Source organism: Catharus ustulatus, chromosome Z (genome assembly GCF_009819885.2).
Source record: "Catharus ustulatus isolate bCatUst1 chromosome Z, bCatUst1.pri.v2, whole genome shotgun sequence".
Taxonomy (NCBI): Eukaryota; Metazoa; Chordata; class Aves; order Passeriformes; family Turdidae; genus Catharus; species Catharus ustulatus.
In genome coordinates, this window is record NC_046262.2 from 23,052,069 (window position 1) to 23,073,077 (window position 21,009).

The 21,009-nt window shown below is 36.8% G+C and overlaps 1 protein-coding gene across 2 annotated transcripts in view; it reads left to right on the forward strand.

Moving 5' to 3' along the window:
* The window catches only part of HOMER1 (homer scaffold protein 1), an 89,819-nt gene that overhangs the window by 38,178 nt on the left and 30,632 nt on the right, over positions 1-21,009 (forward strand). For both annotated transcript variants that reach the window (XM_033085661.1, XM_033085662.2), the window contains exon 5: positions 1,614-1,756. In XM_033085661.1, coding sequence (XP_032941552.1) covers positions 1,614-1,756 — 143 coding nt within the window. The remainder of the gene's footprint in view (positions 1-1,613; positions 1,757-21,009) is intronic.

Below are 21,009 nucleotides of genomic sequence, written 5' to 3' on the forward strand. Positions count from 1 at the left end.
TTAAATATGAAGTAGTGCAATGTCATTCCCAATTTTGTAAAATCTGGAGTGGATGTGTGAGGTTATAATGGTATGCAATAAAAACTTCGTTACAGACACACATCTCACAAAATGTTTCCAAAATATTTTTAACTCCTCTGAATAATTTAAAATGGGAGCATATTATTTGTAAACATTTGTGAAAAGTCTTTTCAGTATAAGTGGCTTTTTCTGTTATGTTTGGTGCTTTGTTCAGGGTCAGCTCCATTAGAGTTGTCTGCAAATAAATTACTTATCAGGCAGGAGTAGTTGTGAATGTGTGAAAGCACTGATTAACCAGTGCTTTTTGTGGCAGAGAAACCTACTAGAAACTGATGTTTGTTTTGTTCATGAATTTGCAGGCCGTGATCTTTTAGCTATTGTATTGCATAGACTGGGATGTTTTTCTGCCTTAACTTTTGTTACTTGAATTTCATTAATATTAGAAGTCTATGGAAGTACTTTACTGAAAAATAACTTGCAACTTGTACTTTTTCTTCTTCTTCTTTTGGAATAATTTTTTGTGCATTCACATTTAAAACATTTTAATAAGTAGCTTCTGATTTTATGTATCTACTAGTAGTGTTGCAGGAATTTTGTCTTAGTAAAACAAGCTATCCAGATTTTTTAGACTGTGGTATGTAATCTTTTACAATGTGTAATGTAGTTTGAGAAGAAGGAAAAATAGAAGAAGACCTTTTAGATCCAGAAAGCCTTTCATTTATTGTTAATGGATAGACAGTTTCCATTTTTATTATTGGATGAGGATAATAATAAAAATAATAATAGTAGTAGAAGACAAAAACCATGCCTTTTGCATAGAATAATTTATTTGCCTCTTTATATTGTCAACTCTGTTATTTTTCATGCTTCAATATACACACAAACATACCACTGGTGCAATGAATGGTAATGAAAAGCACAGCAGTGCCTTCTTCTGGGAGACAACCACTAAGTTCTTCAGGTGTCCAATTGCATAGCCATAGCTATGTGTACACCTGGGTGTAGCTGGAGTATTCTCCTTCCCAGATAATTGCATGACCAGCAAGAGCTTAGGCCAGGCTAGCATGCCTATGAAAATTTTTGCCTGTACTTTGCTGTGTGAATGTTATTTACAGATGGCTCATAGGTGAAACTAGGAGCACACCATAAATGGTCCTTCCACTGTTCACTTTGGTTAATAAACAGCACAAAAGCTAGATTTTGAAACAAATACCAGAATTATTTGTTTCACTGCATTAGAACATAATATATGAGACAAGAATTCCAAGTGCCAAGAGTCACCCGCCATGTATCAAAATGAGGGTGGAATGTAATTCCAGGTGAGAGAGGTCTCTAATAAGTGGAAGGTTGGATCTTGCAAACAATTCATAGGCCACTTGTGTTTTGTACAAGACAATGTGAATCTTTTGGTAATATACTTCTGTAATAAATACACATGATGAAATGACCATGAGGGACGCTGGAAATCGAACATTATATTAATACTAGCTAAAATTTGTGTGTTGTTTAAGAATGGATGTTAGTGCTTTTATGTTCATAACCTTTCTGGGCAGGTCAGTTTGTAATTTTAATGTGTTGTTTGTTCACTTAAGGAATCAGCTGGAGGGGATATTCAGTCTCCTTTAACTCCGGAAAGCATTAACGGGACAGATGACGAGCGAGCGATGCCAGAAGTGACGCAGAACTCAGAACCAAGGGCTGAACCAACACAGAACGCATTGCCATTTACCCATAGGTACAGATTCCATTCCCACATCCTGATTAAGTGATACATATCTCCTTCCTTGTTAAAGGGACCTTCTCCCATGTTGTTTGGGGAAACAAAGCAAACCCACCTCTCACCCCAAAAATGGACTCACTTTTGGATTTGTTATATTTTTTCTAATTAAAAAAACCCAAAACTCTTGAAATAAGATTTGGGGGAACGTTATAGTTTAATCAGCCCTTGAAGACTGGTTAGTGTAGGTGTCCCTTTAACAGGAATCAATATTTCAATGTCTGAGCTCTTAGTAAAATTATCTGCTTCATAGAATATTCCAATTAAATTGGTTGTATACACATTCTTTAAATGGCTAGTGGGACTGGATGTCAACCTTTCATTGACAAGTTCTTGGAAGAAAAGGTAGTCTTACAACATTTTTGGATTATGAAATTTAAAGCAGGCTTTAATTGAACAATTCTCTGATAATTGTAAAATTTGTCAACTTTTTTCCAAAATACAAGAGAAGTGCAACTCTGCTTCAAACTGAATTCTATTTTTTTGCACTACAAATGCTGTGTTCTGTTCTTTGAGAAAGGTAGGACTTTTTATTTAGTTATACAAGTGACGAGTTACAATGGATATGTCTTGGATATGTGGATATATCTTGCCTATTAGGAGTAATTGTAAAGGAGTTGCTCTCAATAAAACGCATAGTTTATTGGGACTATGAAGAGTAAGTGAAACATTTTATGAAGTTAGAACATAGCTAGGAATACTAGATTTATTTTTTAAGCATTGTATAACTCAGCCTAGTAGAGTTTAAGAGCTCTTGATCAAGGTTTGGGGAATATTAATACTTCAGATATGTAATGCAATTCAAAGTGGGCACAAGTGAAACCACAATTGTGCAGAACATCTCTTTTTTTGTAAGGGAAAATGCTGTGAAACATCTGGGAAAAAAAATGCATTTTTCAAATTAGAAAAACGCTCTTACACTATTTTTTTTAACAGAATGATTCTGTTTATTTTTATACTGTCACTAGTGCATGTATTATATATTTCAGAAGACATGGTGCATTGTGAGAATGCTACGTGCATGGTGAAGGAGTATTACAAATGTTGCAGATCTATCCATGTTCTGTAACAAGTTTGTTTAAACTGTTTGAGTATTGAAACTTTCCATAAATATTTTTGTGAAAAGAAGTTGTGATGAAGTCCACACATGATTAGTGTGGTTTGTTCTTTAAAAAAATGATAGTTTGAAGATGTTGCCTCTGGTTCTGCATATGTAAATATGTTTTCTGATATGCAGTGTAGTAACTAAGTTTGCTCTCCATTGAGCATTACTGAAGACACTTTTGAAACCCTGTTGTAATTTTTAATGATGTAGAATAGAGTTTACAAAACTTTTATATGATTTGCATTTTTCTATCTACTTAATGTTTGCAGTGTGAGTGCCTAGTTTTAGAATTTTGTCTTGTTAGTTATCAGTAGCTAGAATTAATCTTCCAACAATAACTCTGCATTTTGAGGTTTACTTCTTGTTCATTCTCAAAAGACTTGTATTTTGTCTTGCTAATGATAACTTCAAGGTTGTTAGTGAACTATTAATCAAGAAAACCCAAGTTTACAAACCCCTTTGAAATAAAGTAAATATTGAAATAGGTAAGGATTTTATTATGAATAAATAAGTATTATTTATTTATTATAAATAAATAAAGATGCATGAAACACATGCACAAAGGAGATGGAAAGTGAAACCTCCAGGACTGTGTTAATCCTGGTTAAATGGGCATGTTTTTGTAGAGGGTTTTCATAATAATAAATTGGCAACTGGGTAGACACACCTAGCTGCTTGTCCTGTCTAAAAGGGTCCTGATTTCTGCAGGGAGTCTACTTTCCCTGACATACAAGAAAAAAAAAATCAAAACCTTATGACCCAATTATTGGAGATTCCCTGGACTTCTCATGTGTCAGGAGTACAGAAAAGAGCTGTGCTTCCCCTTGTTCCCTGCCTTTCTGATGACGTGGTGTGTATGTGGCACTCCATGTGTGATTGAGAAGAATTGCTGAACTGAGCCCTTCACTTGTGTACCCTGGTAACTTCTGCTGATCCTGAGCCTTTTCCTTCTGCATCCTACATTTCAGCAAAGGTAAAGTTTAATCAGCACTTCTGGATGAGGAGGGTAATGTGGCAAGGACATTTGAGTGTTGTCTTGCTTGTGGCATTTCTTTTCACTTATTTGCCTTTAGTCAAGAAACTGCTGACAAATCTCTAGGTGCCTTTCAGAATGAAAGACATTGTGGATTTCCCTGCAATGAATTTGGCTGTAGGGCCCGTAAGAGTCACCCAGGCTGGTTTACGCTGCACTGAAATAACACTACCATAGCAAATTCTTTTATTCAATGAATAGGAAAGCTCTATTCTGCTCTGGCATTAACACTAGATACTTATTGTGTGAATAATGAGAAGATGTGGTCCTCAGTGTGTGTTGGAGCACATGGAAGCAGGTGTAGGGCAGCATGGAAGGAGCCCATGCAGTCATGGAGCGAGTGTTGTGGCTTCATGTGCAGATGAGGTGAGCAGCTCTGTGTCGCAGCAGTGGCTGGCCAGGTGCGAGCTGTGGCTGCTAAGGGGGTTGTCAGGCACAGCAGAGCCAGGTGCCTCTGTGGCAGAGGAGAGGGAGAACTAAAGGTTTGAGGGAGGCTACTGTCAAAACAGTGATTCAAGTAAGGGATTTCATGTGCTTTTATGAACTGGAAGGTCAGAAATTACAGGTGTGAAGGTTGTGCTTTGGTTTATATCCTACTGTTTGTAATTTTTAATCTGCACACCTGAAAAATGTTGTATTTTGTTATAACATGTCTTTGCAGGCTAGATATGTTTTCTTCTGCCCTTTAGGTCTTAGCGTAAGTAGCTGAGGTCTTTAATTTCAGCAGCATGAGTGTAGACTACTTTTGTATTTATAGTTATTTTCTCACTCAAAAATCCGCATTAGTCGAGTCACCTGAGTTTTACTAGAACTCAAATGTCTTATTATTTCAGTAAGTAGTTGTAATAATTGAAATTAACATTCTCCAGAAAATTCCATTACTATCCCTTGAGCGTTACAGTGCTGAAGTCTAGCTGCTTCATTTTAATTCTCATCTAGAAAGTCTTAATGCTCTTCACAGGTAGTGTAACTCAGATCAACTGCTTGAGAAATAAGTGCACTAAACAGTTACAAGATGCACCAAAGATAAACTCTTGTAATTAAATATCTTGTCTTTTTTTAAGCTATGTGCGATGGTTAATGTTGTACAATGAAGTAATACTACTGTGAGGTCTCACATCCTAGAATATACTATGGACTGAGCACTGCTGCCAGGGGTAAATGTTGCCAGAACAAATGAAGCAAAATGGAGCCTAAGGAATGGTATTAGGATTTTAAAAAGTCTTGTCTGTGACACTGATCAGTCCTTTTCTGAACAATGGCTAGTCCAAGGAGACATTTTTCTAGCAGAATCTAGGTAATCAAATGTAACATTTAAATTAAGACTAAAAATATGCATATTTTTGTTCTGTGTACATATTTCTGTTCTTAACTAAAATTTAGTATCCTTAGATATATTTCCTGTTTAAAAATATTTTCTGCATTTTTCAATTTTTGATTTTTTTTTGTCTTTTTCTCCAACTGAAAACTGTTCATTATAAAGTGGGGTTTGGAGAGAAAAAAGTTGCTAAAAATTTTTGACTACTACAGACGTGACTGACTTTTCAAGTTTTCACATGACCAGGATTTGTCTACTATACGCCATGAGGATTAAAACTTTTATTAAAGTATTCAGTTTTAATACTTGAATTATTTTCTGAGGCTGAATAGTATATCTGGTGAACTTTGCAAATACTACTTTTTGATAACTGTTGAACTTGCTCTTTCACTCTTGAAGAAAATACATTTGCTTATAACAAGCTTTATTCCATTTTTGACACCTTAAGAAGCTGATAAAACACATTTTCAGAAAGAAAAGATAAGAGGATTCTTCTGGGACAAACTTTGAAAGTCTTCAATTTCCTGTCAACCATGACTTGTAGCTGTTACCTCATTTTATTTTGTAGTACCTAAACTTGGAATTTCTATTGCATAATGTTTTGATCAGACAATATATCAAGTGTGTGTTTGTTGCTTATTAGTTAAAACTCCTGGTTTTGTATTGAAGTTTTTAATAGGGAATTTTGACTCATTGCCTTAGTGAAAATGGACTTAATTCAAATGGTGCCTCTATCTTAGATATGTTATTGTCTAGATAGATTACCATTTAATAATGCTGCATGTAAATCCAATGCTGTACAACAAAGAAAAACCAAAAAGTCTTTCTGCTAGGTCGTACTCTTCCTCTGAGTTTTCATTAAAAGTTGTATATAGAAATCTCTTCAGTAGATTTTTTCACTGTGTTTATTAAAACTACTCACTTCTACAAACTTAAATATTGTTGTGTTATAGTACAGGTACTTTGTGAATCAGGCAGAACTGTTACTTGGTTTTAAGGAAAATCTTTGAGTTGAAAATTATTGGGGTGTTTTGTAATTTGAATTTAAACCGAAATCCTAGTATTTGGATGTTTATTATAGAGTTATGCTTCCTTACCAGGTAGTCCTGGGGTGCATATTGCTTTATAAAAAAATATTGGGTATGAATGTTATTTAGCCTGATCAGAGGATAATTTTTTGTTGTGAGGAAGCTCATATGCTCTCTAATCAAAGCTCCTGCACAAAGAACAGCTGTGAGATGAGATCAAGCTGCTGTAAACTTTATCTGCTTGGGTTTTGAAAACTCTCTGGAATGGAAAAGGGTAAAATCAGGTGTTTTTTGAAAGGTTTCTGTATAACATAAAAGGCAGCAACTTCTTCACATTGCACAGCACTATAGTGATCTGTGACATTTTAAGGCACACTAGAGGAATTCTGCAAAATTCAATTGCTCTGTTGAACAAGATTATTATTTCTTGTGTCATATTCAGAGAAGAAACTCAGATGATATGTTTCAGCTGTCAGTGTAAGCAAAGAACAGGTTAATATAGAAACTTAGACCTAGATCTGCTTGCCCTAAACCAACATTTTTTGATGTTGTGGAGGCCAGCTGTACTGCTCTTCTGACGTCTTGTGCTCCACAGGCATGAGCCTGGTGTTCTTCCCTCCTCCCCTGACCCGATTCCTGTTGTTTCCCAAACTTCTACACTTTTGCCTAAGCTGCTGGAATCTAGCTCAAGTAGGGTCTACTTCGAAATAAAAGTTCCTTTTCGGAAATTAGTAATCTAATTACTAATTAGTAAAGAAGGTCTGACATTGTGTTTGTGTAATTATTCTTTTTGTATCTGACTTCCCTGATTTTGACAATTTCTGATGATTCTTTAAGATCTCTTTGAAATACCTAGTTAGACATTTATATAAGGTATCTCTAGTAATGGAAGGAGAGATAGAAAGGAAGAATGTCCATGTTGTATGTGTTGCTTAACTTCAAAGTTAAGAAACTCTGGAACTAATAGAGCTAATTTTAATAGCTGGGGAAATGGGTAAAAGCAAAAACTAAAAATAATCTAAGAGAGTAATTTCAATCTCCCTTGTGCACCTAGGCATATTTTTATTTAGGGTATGTGAATTGCTTACTTCTTGAGTGAGAACTCCAAGACAGTGATGTAAATTATATTAGCTGAGTGTCTGAAATTAGATGATATAAATACCGTCCTCAGAGACAAGAAAGCGTTCTTGAAACATACCTGTCAAGTACATTCTTAGAGGAGGAATGTAATGCTTATGGAATTTATATTTAAAAAAAATTAAAAAACCAAAACGAGCCAAAACCATACTTTTACTATGTGATTTGCCCCTTTTAGTCACATACATGAGAGGAATAAAAACCAAAACAGTTAAAACCAAAAGAAAGTGATCTTGCTTAAGGAATGAAATTTGGGTTCGAAGTATATCCATTGGGTCCAACCTATTCAAAGTGTGGATGACATTAAAGATTGTTGGTACTTCAGCAACTGTAAACACTGGCTTTGTGAACTGGAATACTTAAAACTAAATCCGATTCAGTAGGGTGAGTGGCTCGGGTTGTATTTTTTTGTAGCACCCATTATTTAAAAATCATTACTTCTGTTAATATTTTCAAGAATACAGTTTAGAACTGCATTAATTCATTTTAGGAGTCAACTCTTAAGCATGAAGTCACCTGTTTTTGTCATTTTTAGGTAGTAGTGGAGGAGCTACTCTCTTTAGTCTAGATTTTCCAAGTAATTGACTTGAGTAACAAGCTTTTTCTATTGTACATTTTGATACCAGAGTGAATACTTGTTTAAATTTGTGAGCAGTGTCTGTGGGGTATGTACATGGTGTGATTTGTACATATATTATTTAAAATCAGATGGATTTTGAGTTGTGAATTTAAACACACCATCATATTTTCAAAAAAGTATATTCAAAACTTTTAGAAGTTTTAGTAGTTTTAGAAGATCTTATGTAGACATTTGATACATCATATCTTCTTTACTCCTGCTTCCATCACTCTTTTTGATATTGTTTAGTGTCATTATAGGAAACCATTCCACCAGTAAGAAGGAATTAGGTGTGAGGAGTAGGATTAAGGGCACTGGAGCACCTTGTCTATGAAGACAGTCTGAGAAAGTTGTGGCTGCCAAACCAGTATATGAAGGATGCCTACAGAGAAGTCAGAGAGGGTCTTTTTGTCAGGAAGTGTAGTGCTAGGACAAAGAATAATTGGTGCAAATTGAAGGATATGAAATTAGGTTAGATTTTAGGGAAAAAAAAAATTCCTTTGAGTCTGGTGAGGTACTGGAGCTCAGGTTGCCCAGGGAGGTTGATGTCCCAACCCTGGCTATGTTCAAACCCAGGTTGGATGAGGCCTTAAGCAGCTTAGTCCAATGAGAGGTATCCCTGTCCGTGGCATTGGGGGGTTGGGACTAGATGATCTTTAAGGTTTCCTTCAACTCTTAACATTCTGTGATTTTGTGTTTCTATCAATATCAATATCTATGCAAACCGAACTTTCCAGAAGCACCATGGAGTAGACTGAAGTCTTGTCCATAATATATTAGAGATTTATTTGGGGTGGGTTTTAAATTTTTTTTTCAAGACTAGAAATTGTTTTTAATATCAAAGAGAACAAATACACCAAAGAAATGCTGCAGGTCTCAGCACACTGTTCTCCAAGAAAACAAACAAACAAACAAACAAACAAACTCCAAGAGGAAATAGTCACTGTGTAGAACTGCTTTTCCTTTTAAACTCATTTGTGGAAAGACTTAGCACTTTGAAACTACAAATGTCACGCTTTCTTCACATTGGAAACTTCACTGTTTTCAGCATCCCATTAAAGAAACAAAACCAGAGAACCAATAATACTTGACGTTCTCCAAAAATCTTGACCTTGAGAAGAGAAGCCTGTTTAAAAAAGTAAGACAGAGGGGATATTTTGCAGGACAAACACATTTTTCATGAAGTCTGATCACTCAAACAACATAGTCTCCTCCTCTTTGTCTTGCAAAGGAGATGTGAAAATGAGACATTAAAATATTTCAAGACCAACATAACTTGAACCACTCATGCCTGTAATTCAGCCTAGGATTAATTCTTGATGAGAAAGCTGGGGGTTTTCTGTAGAATCTGAAATTTGGGCTCTTTGTAATGAGACTTTCTTATAACAATTTGTTCTGCAGGTAAGAGTATCACACAGTTTGTGCCCGTCTGCACACACACATGTTTTGCTTCACCGGAGAGACCTTTTCAGTGCCCCATCTTATGTCTCAGCAGCCACTCAGAACTGTATGTTAGAAAATAAAGACACCTAGTAGCTGTTGCGTAGCTGCTTCATTTCAAGTGCAAGACAGTCCACTTACCTTTGCCAACACAAAATATAACCCTTATGCAACCATCTATATGGGTAGGCAAATGCTAAAGAAACATTTCCAGACTTGTTAATTTACTGTTTTCTGTCTCTAAATTGACTCCATCATTGTGATATGTTTCTGTGAAACACAAGAATAATCTGGTCTTGGGTTTCAGGGTACATACTCCCATCCAAGAATTTATTGAAAAGATTATACAGTTTTAGAGGAAAAAAAGAGAATTGAAGATTTGTAAAGAACTATCTCCATCACTATCGTATTTCCATTCTTGCATGTTTTGCTCATCCCAATGTTCACTTCATGTTAATTTTGTTTTATTTCATAAAATCATATACACTTACACAATTTACAGTCAGTTGTCATGGAAGAATGCCTCTGTCATATGCCTTAGTTGTTGGAGTTTGTAAATCAGATGCCTCTAAATTTTTCAGAGAAAAATCTAAGTGCAGGGATTGAATTAAAACTTTTGAATGGATTGAAGTATATTAAGTCACACATAAAGTAAAGGTGTAAGTTCAAGTTTTAGAATATGTAAGTTTATGTAAGTAAAAATATGTTTTAAGCGCTTTAAAGAGTAAAGGTCTTAGATACCAGTGTAGAGGAAACAGTTCTAGTGAAAGTTGAAAAACATAGTCTTAGATACTAGAGTCGAAAACAAGTTTTTGTGTAGGTTCCAGGAACATAGTTTTAGACATAATAGAACTATAGTAAGAATATTGCTTCCACTTTTTAGAGAGAACAAGATAAACCATATGCGTAGTTTATATGCAACCTGGCGTGCTAGGTTTCTAGAATTCTAATAGGTTAAAAAGAAATAGTTTGGGTTCGTGTTTTTAGCTTATTTGGTAATTTGTGTATAAAAATCTATGCACTGGGAAGAGACCCACTCTTGCTCTCTGTTTCTTTTCTCCCCTCGCTGCCATCATCATCACTCGAAGAAGACAACAGCTGCAGCTGCAACTTTGGCCTGCCTGAGGCCTTGCAGCAAGAGCTGCTTCTACTTCTAATTAGGACTTCACTTCTATTTAGAACTCTATACCAAAAAGTTTTAGCACAGACTTTAATGCTTAGGACCCTTTGCCTTTTGAAACTGATGTGCCTTTACAATAAACAACTTTGTCGCAACTATTAGCTTCTGAGCTCTTTTAAAGAAAACCACAACCCAACACTTAGTGAAGGAAATTCAAATGTTTCTTAGGAGTCTTGAGTTCGAAGTCCACAAGCTCAAAACATCTTTAAGAAAACTTCAGCAAGGCAAAACTTGACTTTTTGTCAGTTTTTTATATTAAAATACGTTCCAACTCATAGCAGCAATGTAGTTTCAAAATATAACTGTGTAAAGCTTACTCCTTTGAAGTCTATATAAACCTGGCCACCCAAGTCATACTTTCTTGAATATGACGAGTATGTTTTTAATGAGGAAATATCTCCAGCTGTTCAGTTGATTGAGTACTTCACCCAGATGTTTTAAAATGAGGGTGGTGAGGCATTGGAACAGCCTGCCTGAAAATGTTATGGATGCCCTATCCCCAAAAATATTTAAGGCAGGTTGGATGGGGCTCTGAGCAATCTGTTCTAGTGGAAGATGGCTGCCTCTGGCAGGCAGTTTGGAGCCAGGTGGTCATTAAGGTCTCTTCCAACCCAAACCATTCTGTGATTCTATGATAAAACAAGTTTAAAAAACCTAAATCTTTCAGTTAGAGGCTCTTTTCGACTGTAGGGTCTTTATCTTTCCAAGTCCCTTGGCCCCTCTTCCCTTCACCAGGTATTGTGTCTATCTTGCCAGCTCCTATGTTCTTCTGAAACTTTCCTGTGTTGCTGTTCCTTATATGTCTGTTTTGTTCTAAGAGAAAGGATGTATGTTTAGGTGGTGGAGCCAGACCCAGTAGAATACTTGAAGAAAGTGTTTTTTAAAAGAGGGAGGGGATAAGAAAAAAGCCTGTAGCCAAGTACATGTTTTAGCAAAAGTGAAGCTCCGTTGGATGAATGTATCAGTTTGCATCTTTTTTACTGATACCAACAAGTTACTGTGCCTCCTGTGTTATTTGAGGTGGTATGGTAAATTGTGAGATCTGTGCACATCTAATGAGAAGCTGCACATATAGCTAGATATCTGCTTCTGAAGTTTTATGTATACTGTGTGATTATGATTTCACTGCCATCTGGTAGGCCTGATGATAAAAAAACAACTATAATGACATTGTTAAAGAAAGACTACTTAATTCCTATTCTTGAACCAGTGTAGAACTCATTTTTCTTGAACTTCCAAGCAGAAAATAAATAAATGGAACTTCATCTTTTAACATCTCATGTTAAAAAATAAAGTGAACAATGTAGTCTATGGATTTTTATATTACTTTTAGAATTCACTGTATTATTCCGTTCCTATCTGCCCTCTCTCCTTGGACAAGAGATACATTCTGAAAATAGAAAAGGGATGGCTAGCACCATCTTCTGCAAGTATTTAAGCTTAAGAGCCAGTCTTTCATTTTATTTGTGATGTCATTTATGAGAATTAGATATTAGATATTAGAATTTATGAGTATTAACTATATGATAGGATAATTTACATTATATCTGACCAGAGTTACAAGCATCTTCAATCACAAAACATTTCTACTTTGAGTCCTAGTGAAATGTTAGCTGAGGATTCTCCTGAAATACACGGCACAGATTCTTTTATCCATGGGCTTTGCCATGTATAAAGTACTTAGATGGTGTTAATGAAGCCCATATGGACTTCAAATAAGCTAATTTTGGACAGTTAGATACCTCAATACTAGAGAATTAGCAGGAAATTCAAAAACTGTGAGAACTGGCAAGAATTGCTTAAGTTATGAATTTACTCTTGTGGAAGATATGAGGTAGAAGTGCTGATATACCAAATCCTGCTTGGGTTAAGAAGAGGCAGAAATAGTGTGTGAATTCAGGAGGTGGAATGCAACTCCTGTTCCTTTCTGATGCCAGAGTAAATGTTCAGAATTGACAACTGTACCTTGAGCTGGTACTGGCTCCTCCGGCAGTTCCACAGAATGGGGAGGATGGGGTAAAGTTCCAAGAACACTTCTGTCCCTGGAATATTTTTCATTCACAGGCACATGTCTTAGGAGCTAATTTTGTTGTGTCTTTTGACTTCACCAGTTCAGAGCCAACATACAGTTGTCTGTGTGGCACAAACCGATCATGTTTATGAAGCCACCTGATGATCTTAGATATTTATTGATAGGATTCCGTCCAATGGATTACCTCTGCCTACTTCTTGAAAGAATGCATATATAAAAGCTGAAGTTCAACAAAGAAGAGAAAAGCAGTTTAGACAACTCTTTATATTAAAAGAGTGCTAACATAGTATATTTTTAAAAAGAAATATTTCATGTTTAAATGAATCACTTATGCAAAAAATAGCTTTCATCTAAGGTATTTTTTCTAGAATTCATCTGGACTTCATAAAACATCTGTGTGTGTGTGCATGTATATATGAATGTATGTATATAAGGTTTATATATTCTTTGAGGGATCATTTTACATGCCTGCAAGACCAATGGACCAAGGACCAGAAGCTCTTAATTTTTACAAGAAATTAGAAGTTTAATTTCAAGTCCAAGGCAAAAGATCCATGCTGTTTTACTTATATGATACTTTATAAGGGTCTTGGTTTTGTCAAATGAATTAAGATTGCTAAAAATTTTTCCCTTCTTTAGTGATAGGTTAAGGTAGTAATTCTCGTGGATGATGTTGTGGCCTGGGTTCTCTAGTGGAGAGCCAGCAAATTCTGACACATCCATGTGACAATAAAGTCAAGAAACAACACCTGAGGGGCTTCTGTGCTGCCTGGTGCCTTTCCTGCCAGATAGGCACCTAGGACTGGGTGGATGAAGTGCCATATTGGGATACTTAACCTCTCTTAGCTTTTAAGTATCTAAAACTGCTGAAGATAGGTCTCATCCACTAAACCCTCTTTCCCAGGCATGGCCTTTATTTTTACCTCCTGGCAGCGTTGCAATCTACAGCTTTGCATTCCGTTGTCTATGGAGGCCACACAGCGTGGTGTTCCCTGCGATTGTGGTCACCCTGCCATGGCTCCCTGATGGACTCTTTCAGTCACTCTTTCTACTCTCCAGGTCAAGGTTCCTGTCCAGATAGAGTAAGCCCCAAGAAGACTAGAGTAAAAGCTCATTGATCAAGTAAACAGCCAAAGCTGCTTTCCTCTAAGCCAATTCAGGATGTGTCTAAATATGCTAACAGCATTCCATCTGCACCTGAACAATCATTTGATTAAACATAATTGTATCATGTTGATTTTCTGTCACATCGTAGTAGGCAGACCCCTTGAGGTGGGACATCGATAGTGTCAGCCTTGTTCTGGCAGACATGGGTAGAGGTTAGGGGCAGGCACACACAAACACAACTAATTTGTCTGTCAAAAAATATGTACTTAATGTATTAATATTATCATCTTTTTGAGGTTAAGAGTATTTCACTGTGACACCAAACAGCTCTCAAGTTTTGCCTGTAATGAATTGAGTTCAATACAGCAATGATACTAGAATATAAGCAATTAACTGCAACATAAGAGAGTTTTTTGATCAGCTCTTAAGCCATTTGGCAAATGAAGCTAGATCTGTGTGAACGTGCTGAAATAAAATGTCTGGAATGTCCGGAACTCAGCTTACTCAAGTACACAATAATAAAGCATTATGAGTGGTCCACATCTCATGATCAGCTTTGAGTGTGCAGTTGTTGTCTTTGCAGATTTTACTCCATGGCACTGTGATGTAGTGATATTCTGTCTTTCTGATATGAAAGGCAGAGGGTTTGGTTTCTAAATTAAAGTTAGAGTACTGGAAACCATTCTTCTGGGAGACTGCAATCCCACAGGTAATTTAGAAGTAATTTTCTTCAAATAACATGGTTTAGACAAAAGAACCCAAACCAAGCCAAAACCCTGAAAGTGAATTGACTGAATTCTACTAAGTAATTCAGCTCTAGTAGTTTGCCAAAGGAAGAAAAATTAAAGGGTTTTTCCCTTCACTGTAATGCAAATAGATAGAAAAATACAGTTTTGTTGTCTGAAGCCAAATGCGTTTAGGCAATATATTCAGATTAATTTGCCTTGATTTTAAGAAAATAGCCGAAATAATCTCCTTTGTGGATGAAGTGTATTGTAACTGATCTTTATGTATGACTGTTACCTGTTCACTTTATTTAGGAAATGCTTTGAAATGTAAAACTAACGCAAATACATGACAACACCAATCATGTAGTTCCTTCCTTTTATATTCTCCAGAGGTTTTAGTATTCTGATTTAATTATTCTTTGGTGCTTTAGGAATCATTTGTGCTGGGCTTATGATCAGCCTAGTGGGAGGCTGAAGAAATCTGGCTTTTAATATCTTCATGTCATTGTGTTTGCCCTACCACTTCCCTTGTCTAGAGGCCTTACCAGGGAAGTGAAATAGAGCTTGCAATACTAGAAAATAAACATGCTGGAATGTGGCACATAGGCACAGCCTCAAGAAAGGATGAAAGTTCAGTCTCTGCTCTGCTCTGCTGTTTGTGAACTCACAGGTAGCAAAACTCATATGCAATTTCGTTCTTTCCGTATTGGATTGGGATCAGTTAAGTAAGAATAAGTAAGATGGAACAAGAGGAAGTAAGAGGAGAACCAAGCTTTATATTCTTCTTTGAAACTGTTACATCAATTAAGTGTTGAATTGGAAAGATTGGATCTATAAATTATTATATTTTACCTTCCAGCTGAATCATTGAACCTAATCCTTTACATTATTCCAAAAAGAAGGTGAAGGAAATCTAAAATCCCTTAGTCTAGACTGAGAAAATAAGAACTATTAACTACCAGTTAGTCAAGACAGGTGCCAGACAAGTTTTTGTCTTTAAAAATGGATTTTTTTGCAATTTGGGAGAGAAACTTACATAGGGACTGCTTCCACTGAGTATTAACCTGCAGTAAATGGGAAAAGTATCATTATCAGAGACTTCCCATGTGTTAAATTGAATATTTTGATTCATCAATTTAATTAGGTTTTAGTAAATTTGGCTTTAGAGTCAACATAGTGCAAGCAATATAGTCTCTTCTTGGATTCAGATTTGTTCTAAACAAAGCAAATGTAATGCTTTCATTCTCTTAAAGAACTGGAATGGAAAAAAATATGACTTGCAGTATCTGCATGTGTTACAACTCAGTTGTGATTTGTTTTGTTCAAACACACAGTCAATAAATATTTTACTGTGATCATATCATGCGACTTACTGCTTGTTCTTCAGAGTACTTCTGAGAGCTCCATAGATGGTTTCCTTTAGACTTTATATATAGGCTATTGACTCTTAAGTAATTTCATGGCTACCACAGGAGATAAATGAAACTTAATTAAATTTTCATTGCTTCCATGTAGCTTCAGTTCCCTCTATGGAATAAGCTTATTTTGTTGTCAGCATGTAAACTGACTGTCCATCTCTAGCACTGCCTGTGTGATTAATGCATGTCCTTGTGTTTACTGGGATAAGCAAACTGGCAATTGGAATGCAAAAATGAATTGCACCAGTAGTTACTATCTAATATCGTAAGATAACCTAATGTACTATCTGGGTGGAGGCCCAGTAGTCATAAATCTGAATCTTTATGCAAATGACATAGAACTATTTCTGTAGGTCATTCTATTAAAATGCCTTTCTATTGCTGGTGGTGGAGTTGTGAAAGACCTCCAGCTGTATTTAGTCTTCTGCTCAGGTCAGTGTTTGCTATGAAATAAGATGGGAACCAGCATTTAGGGGTCTTACAGGCTGAGTTGTCCTGTTGAATCAACAACAGAAGGTTCAGCTAAGCAATAAAAGAGACATTGTAAGTTTTTCACATTGAACCACTTGTAACAACTGCTCCAGCTTCAGCAGAGACACGACACACTCCAGTCACAGCTGTGACAGTGCCTATAAATGCCACCAGACGCTTGTGCTGAAAATCTCCACTACTTGACTGTGGTTTATGTCAAGCTTACAGAATTGGGAGAAGTCTCTTTATCCAACTCACTGCTCTGCATGTGGCTGGTAGTTGCCCATAGAGTAAGTCTTACTGTCTTCACTCTGTTGTTGCAGAGCTTAAAATCTGTGCTGAGTCCTGTAGAATTGACCTTCATCTGCCAAAGCCCTCTGAACCACATCTAGACTGCTAAATAAAATGTGCCTTGGCACTGAGGTCTTAGGGCTGAATTGTTTCCTCATGTTTTCTCTCCTTGCTCATGCAGTGTCCTTGAGGCTGTAGGACACAGTCGTTGTGTTTTGTATGGCATTTTTTCCAGTCCAGCATACCTGCAATGATCAGAAAGCTTAATTGCCACCCACTTGAATAGTATTCTCCTTGCACAAAAACACAGATAAACACTGCTTGCCCAGGAGTGTTTCAGATGGGAATGGAAGGGTTACAGATCCCATAAGAACTCAGAGGACTGTGGAGATGGAAGGATTCTAAACCTGACTGTGGGAAAACTGTATTTAGAATCTCCTCACTGAGGAGGGCAGTTTGCAGAGAGTGCAAACTCTGCAGCCCATGTATCTTTGGAGCTCAGAGCTTTTGGCCCTATTTTAGCAAGTGGAGAAAGTAATCACTGTGAAAGAAGTTGTTCATTGTACTTAACACAGCATCTTTGTGGCAAAGCTAGGGAAGTTTTTCAAGCTCACTAAGGTGTAATTGAGAGCACAGTTCAGTAAAACTGAAAAATCTGAATAGCACCCAGTAAAAGCCAACGCAGATAAGAGGTGTGTAGGGAAGTCAAATACTTTGTTCTGTTACATTGCTGGTAGAGTGCAAATTGATTCAGTGCACACCCAAATTATTGTTATTAGTAGGATTTTTGAAAGACACTTGGGATTTTGCCTAGCTATGGGCCTAGCAAAATTAATCCATACTGATTCAGAGTGTGAATTTGTGGTTAAATTGCTTTAAATTCTTGTGTGTACAGATGAGTTCCACAATGAAGGTGTCCATAATTCAGATCATTTTAGTGTCAGGGTTACTGTGTCCTAGTATCTGACTGGCTGGTAGCCACATCATCAATTGATTTCTTGAAGTGATTAAGTGCCATAAATGCCAGAGTCAATTTTACTTTTTCTCTGCAGTCAAATACCTAGTCATTTCAGAAAATAGGATGTACATTCCCGAATAACTTTGGTAGATTTTAAAAATGTAATTTTGTTGGAATATTTGAAGTATTCAGCACCATAGCAACAGCAAGGAATTATGCCTAATGTTCAGTGCACAAAAAAATCTTACTAGGTAACAGTTATACACTACAGATCTGAGAGTAAACAATTTCCAACTACACCAATATGCTGTTTAAGTAAGGGAACAAGAACAATTTCTTCTTTTACTTTTTCAGAATATGTGGTAGTTTTTAGGTCAATAAAGTTTTAGTGATTACTGCAAAAAATGTAGAAATTAATTAACCATGCTTGTGCTTTCAAAGGGCTTAAAGTTTTAAGAAAGAGTTACTGTTCTTTGTTTATACTCTATGGCTTTCACAAAGAGATAAAATTCTGTTTACTTTATAAAATTAAGTGACTAAGATAAAAATGAGGCCTTTTTAAAAGCATGAAATTAGAAATTGAGCCTCTTCAGAGAGATCGGGGACTTTGCTCACGTTAAATACAGGGTTTTCACTTTGTGATTCAGTGTAGAAATTCAGCTTAAAATTGTGCTTAACAACATAATTCAAATAAGAAACAGAGTTTAAATGTTACCTTGTGTAAACACATCCAGAGTGCACTAACATGCAGTACAGGAAACTAAGTAATATCATTGTTTTGTCTTTGCTTGTTCCTCCCTTTAACTTGGGTTAAAAGACTGGGACCTAAATCCCGGCTGGAGGTCATTGCTGAAGCATTAATTTTGTGTTAATATCCAATCTTCTGCATCCCATGAAGTGTCTTTCAAGAGCTCCTCTCTTCTACTAACTCTTAGTGTTTCCATAACCAATGAACACATAGTTAGCCATTTTTGGCTCTGGCTTTGTTGCCTTTTGCAGGTATACGATGCTGGGTTACTGGATGTGGTATTTATGTGAAAATCCCGTTCTTAAAAAGAGTGCCATATCCAGTCTATTCCTCAAAGATAAGTCCCATAATGAAAGAAGTGGTGGTTTCTGTAACCCTGTGGTGAATAAAGGCTGTATTACAACATACAGAGCATGACTTGAAGTGGTGGATCTAAATACAGTATGGCCACCCATTTTCATTGCGTAGTGGTCTGCTCTACAGTGGAAAGAGTATGTATCATTACTCAACTTCTTTTGTCATTTTCATCCATTAAGTCCACAAAGATATTGATCCTTCCCCAGCGAGCTGCCTTAGTGCAGTACTGTCTGTAACAGAACTGGGAAGGCAAGTCTTCTCCTGACCATGGGCTACATGGGTAGTCTGATTGGTTGAGAGTCCAGTCAAAAAGTTGGCCAAGCTGATAGGCTAAATGAAAGTGAAAGCTCATAAGTGAAACACCTTGAGGGACAAATCTGTTCTATATCCACATATTGTAGCTGCCCAAATTTGCAGAAAGAAGCTTTGGCATTTGCCTTCTACATTGACATAGTAATTGGGAGTTCAAACATATTACAGCTCCGAGTTGAACAAAGGTGTGTGCAAAACAATGGAACACATCCTGGAGAGGGATGAACCATCAGTATTTGTACAGACTGATAGACTTCTAGACGCATAGTTCTCTCACCTGCTGATTGCTCATTTCATCCATTCAGCTGCCTTTCTTACTTTCCAGCAGGGTGGCATTGATATTAAGCACCTTACTTAAAGTACAATGTGCTTCAAGAGCCTCCTTCATCTCTTTTGCTAAGAGCTGATTCACAACCATGTTTCTCTGGTTTTGTGCTGATATAACTCCACTGAGATCATGTAGATATTCGTTATCCCAAAGAGAAGAACAGGTCTTTCATGCTCTGTTAATGTTCCTCCTTCTCTCCCCAGGGGACCTCTTCCCCTTTGCTAAAAATTCTTTTGAATACTCTAATTAAGGATAAGAATCTCTTTGAATATTAATTAGTTTTTCATTGGCAGAACTCAAAATATTTAACTCAAAGTGATTTCCTGGTAATTATCTCTGGATTATAATTTTGAGAATATTTACTTTTTAGAAAATAAATTCCAGTTTATCAAGTAAGACTTCCTTTTGTATGTGTACAGTTAATCACAACTACATGTAAGACAGTTGGCAGTGGCTGTGAACAGGCAATTGTTTTGTGTCTTAAGTTTTCTTATTACAAAATCTGTTGTTCTTACTGTAGCTTTCCCTCTTTTACTGTTCTTTAATTACAGTAATTTCACGAGTATAACGCGCACCGGATTATAAGGCGGGTGGCGGCAAATTTCCGAACTTTGTCCATATGTAAGGTGCACCAGACTATAAGATGCCCTTTTTTTTTGCAGTGAGGATCCATGCGCAACAAAGTAACCAATTAGTAACGGAATCACGCGATCACAGGGTTTACTGGCAGGTGCTCAATTTGCAAACATTTTTCACAGATTGGTGTAGCTTTTAAATGCAGCCCTGGGCACCCTCCCCATGCCGCAGGTCCCAGCACTCCCGCCCGCTCCCAGTGCTGGCTGGTGCGGCTTTCACGGCTGGCGCGGCTCTCGTGGCTGGCGCGGCTCAGCTTGCAACTCGCACTTCCAGGTTGGCAAATTTCTGAACTTTGTCCATATATAAGGCGCACTTCCGGGTTTCGATCAAAATTTTAGTTGAAAGGATGTGCCTTATAGTCGTGAAATTACTGTATTTAACTGGACAACTATGTCCCGCATATACATAAACTCAGAGTTAGGCCCCTACAAGCAGAGAGCTCTGTGGAAAGACAAAAATGGCAGACCAACTCACACGTCTTCTTTCTTGCCACTTCCTGGAGAACTGAGATAGAACCTGGTCCATGGCTCCATGGCTCTTTTCTCAACTTCTGACTCATTATAGGGCTCCTCCTCCATAAAATAATGTAAGACAAAACTCCCTTCTGTTCCCTATTACTTTGAATATTCAAGAGAGTGGGAGAGATTTCCACATCATTACTGAGGGCATATGGTTCTTTGGACTAGCAAGAGCACAAACTCGCAAAACCCATCAGGTTTAAATCCTTTATATCACAAAATTGTTTCAGACATTTAAGAGATGGCCACAGAAGATGCTTTCTGAAATCTCCAAAAAGTGGTGTAATTCCCAAATTGCTTGTTTAAAAATTCTTCTACATGAGGACATAAGCTAAGGAGCTTGAGTCTCATTTTCAGCCTGAATGAGAAGAGGTTTCCTGTGAGCTTTTAGGAATTCCTTGAGAGATGCTGCAATCCCTTGCTGTACCAGCAGAGTCAACATCTCCA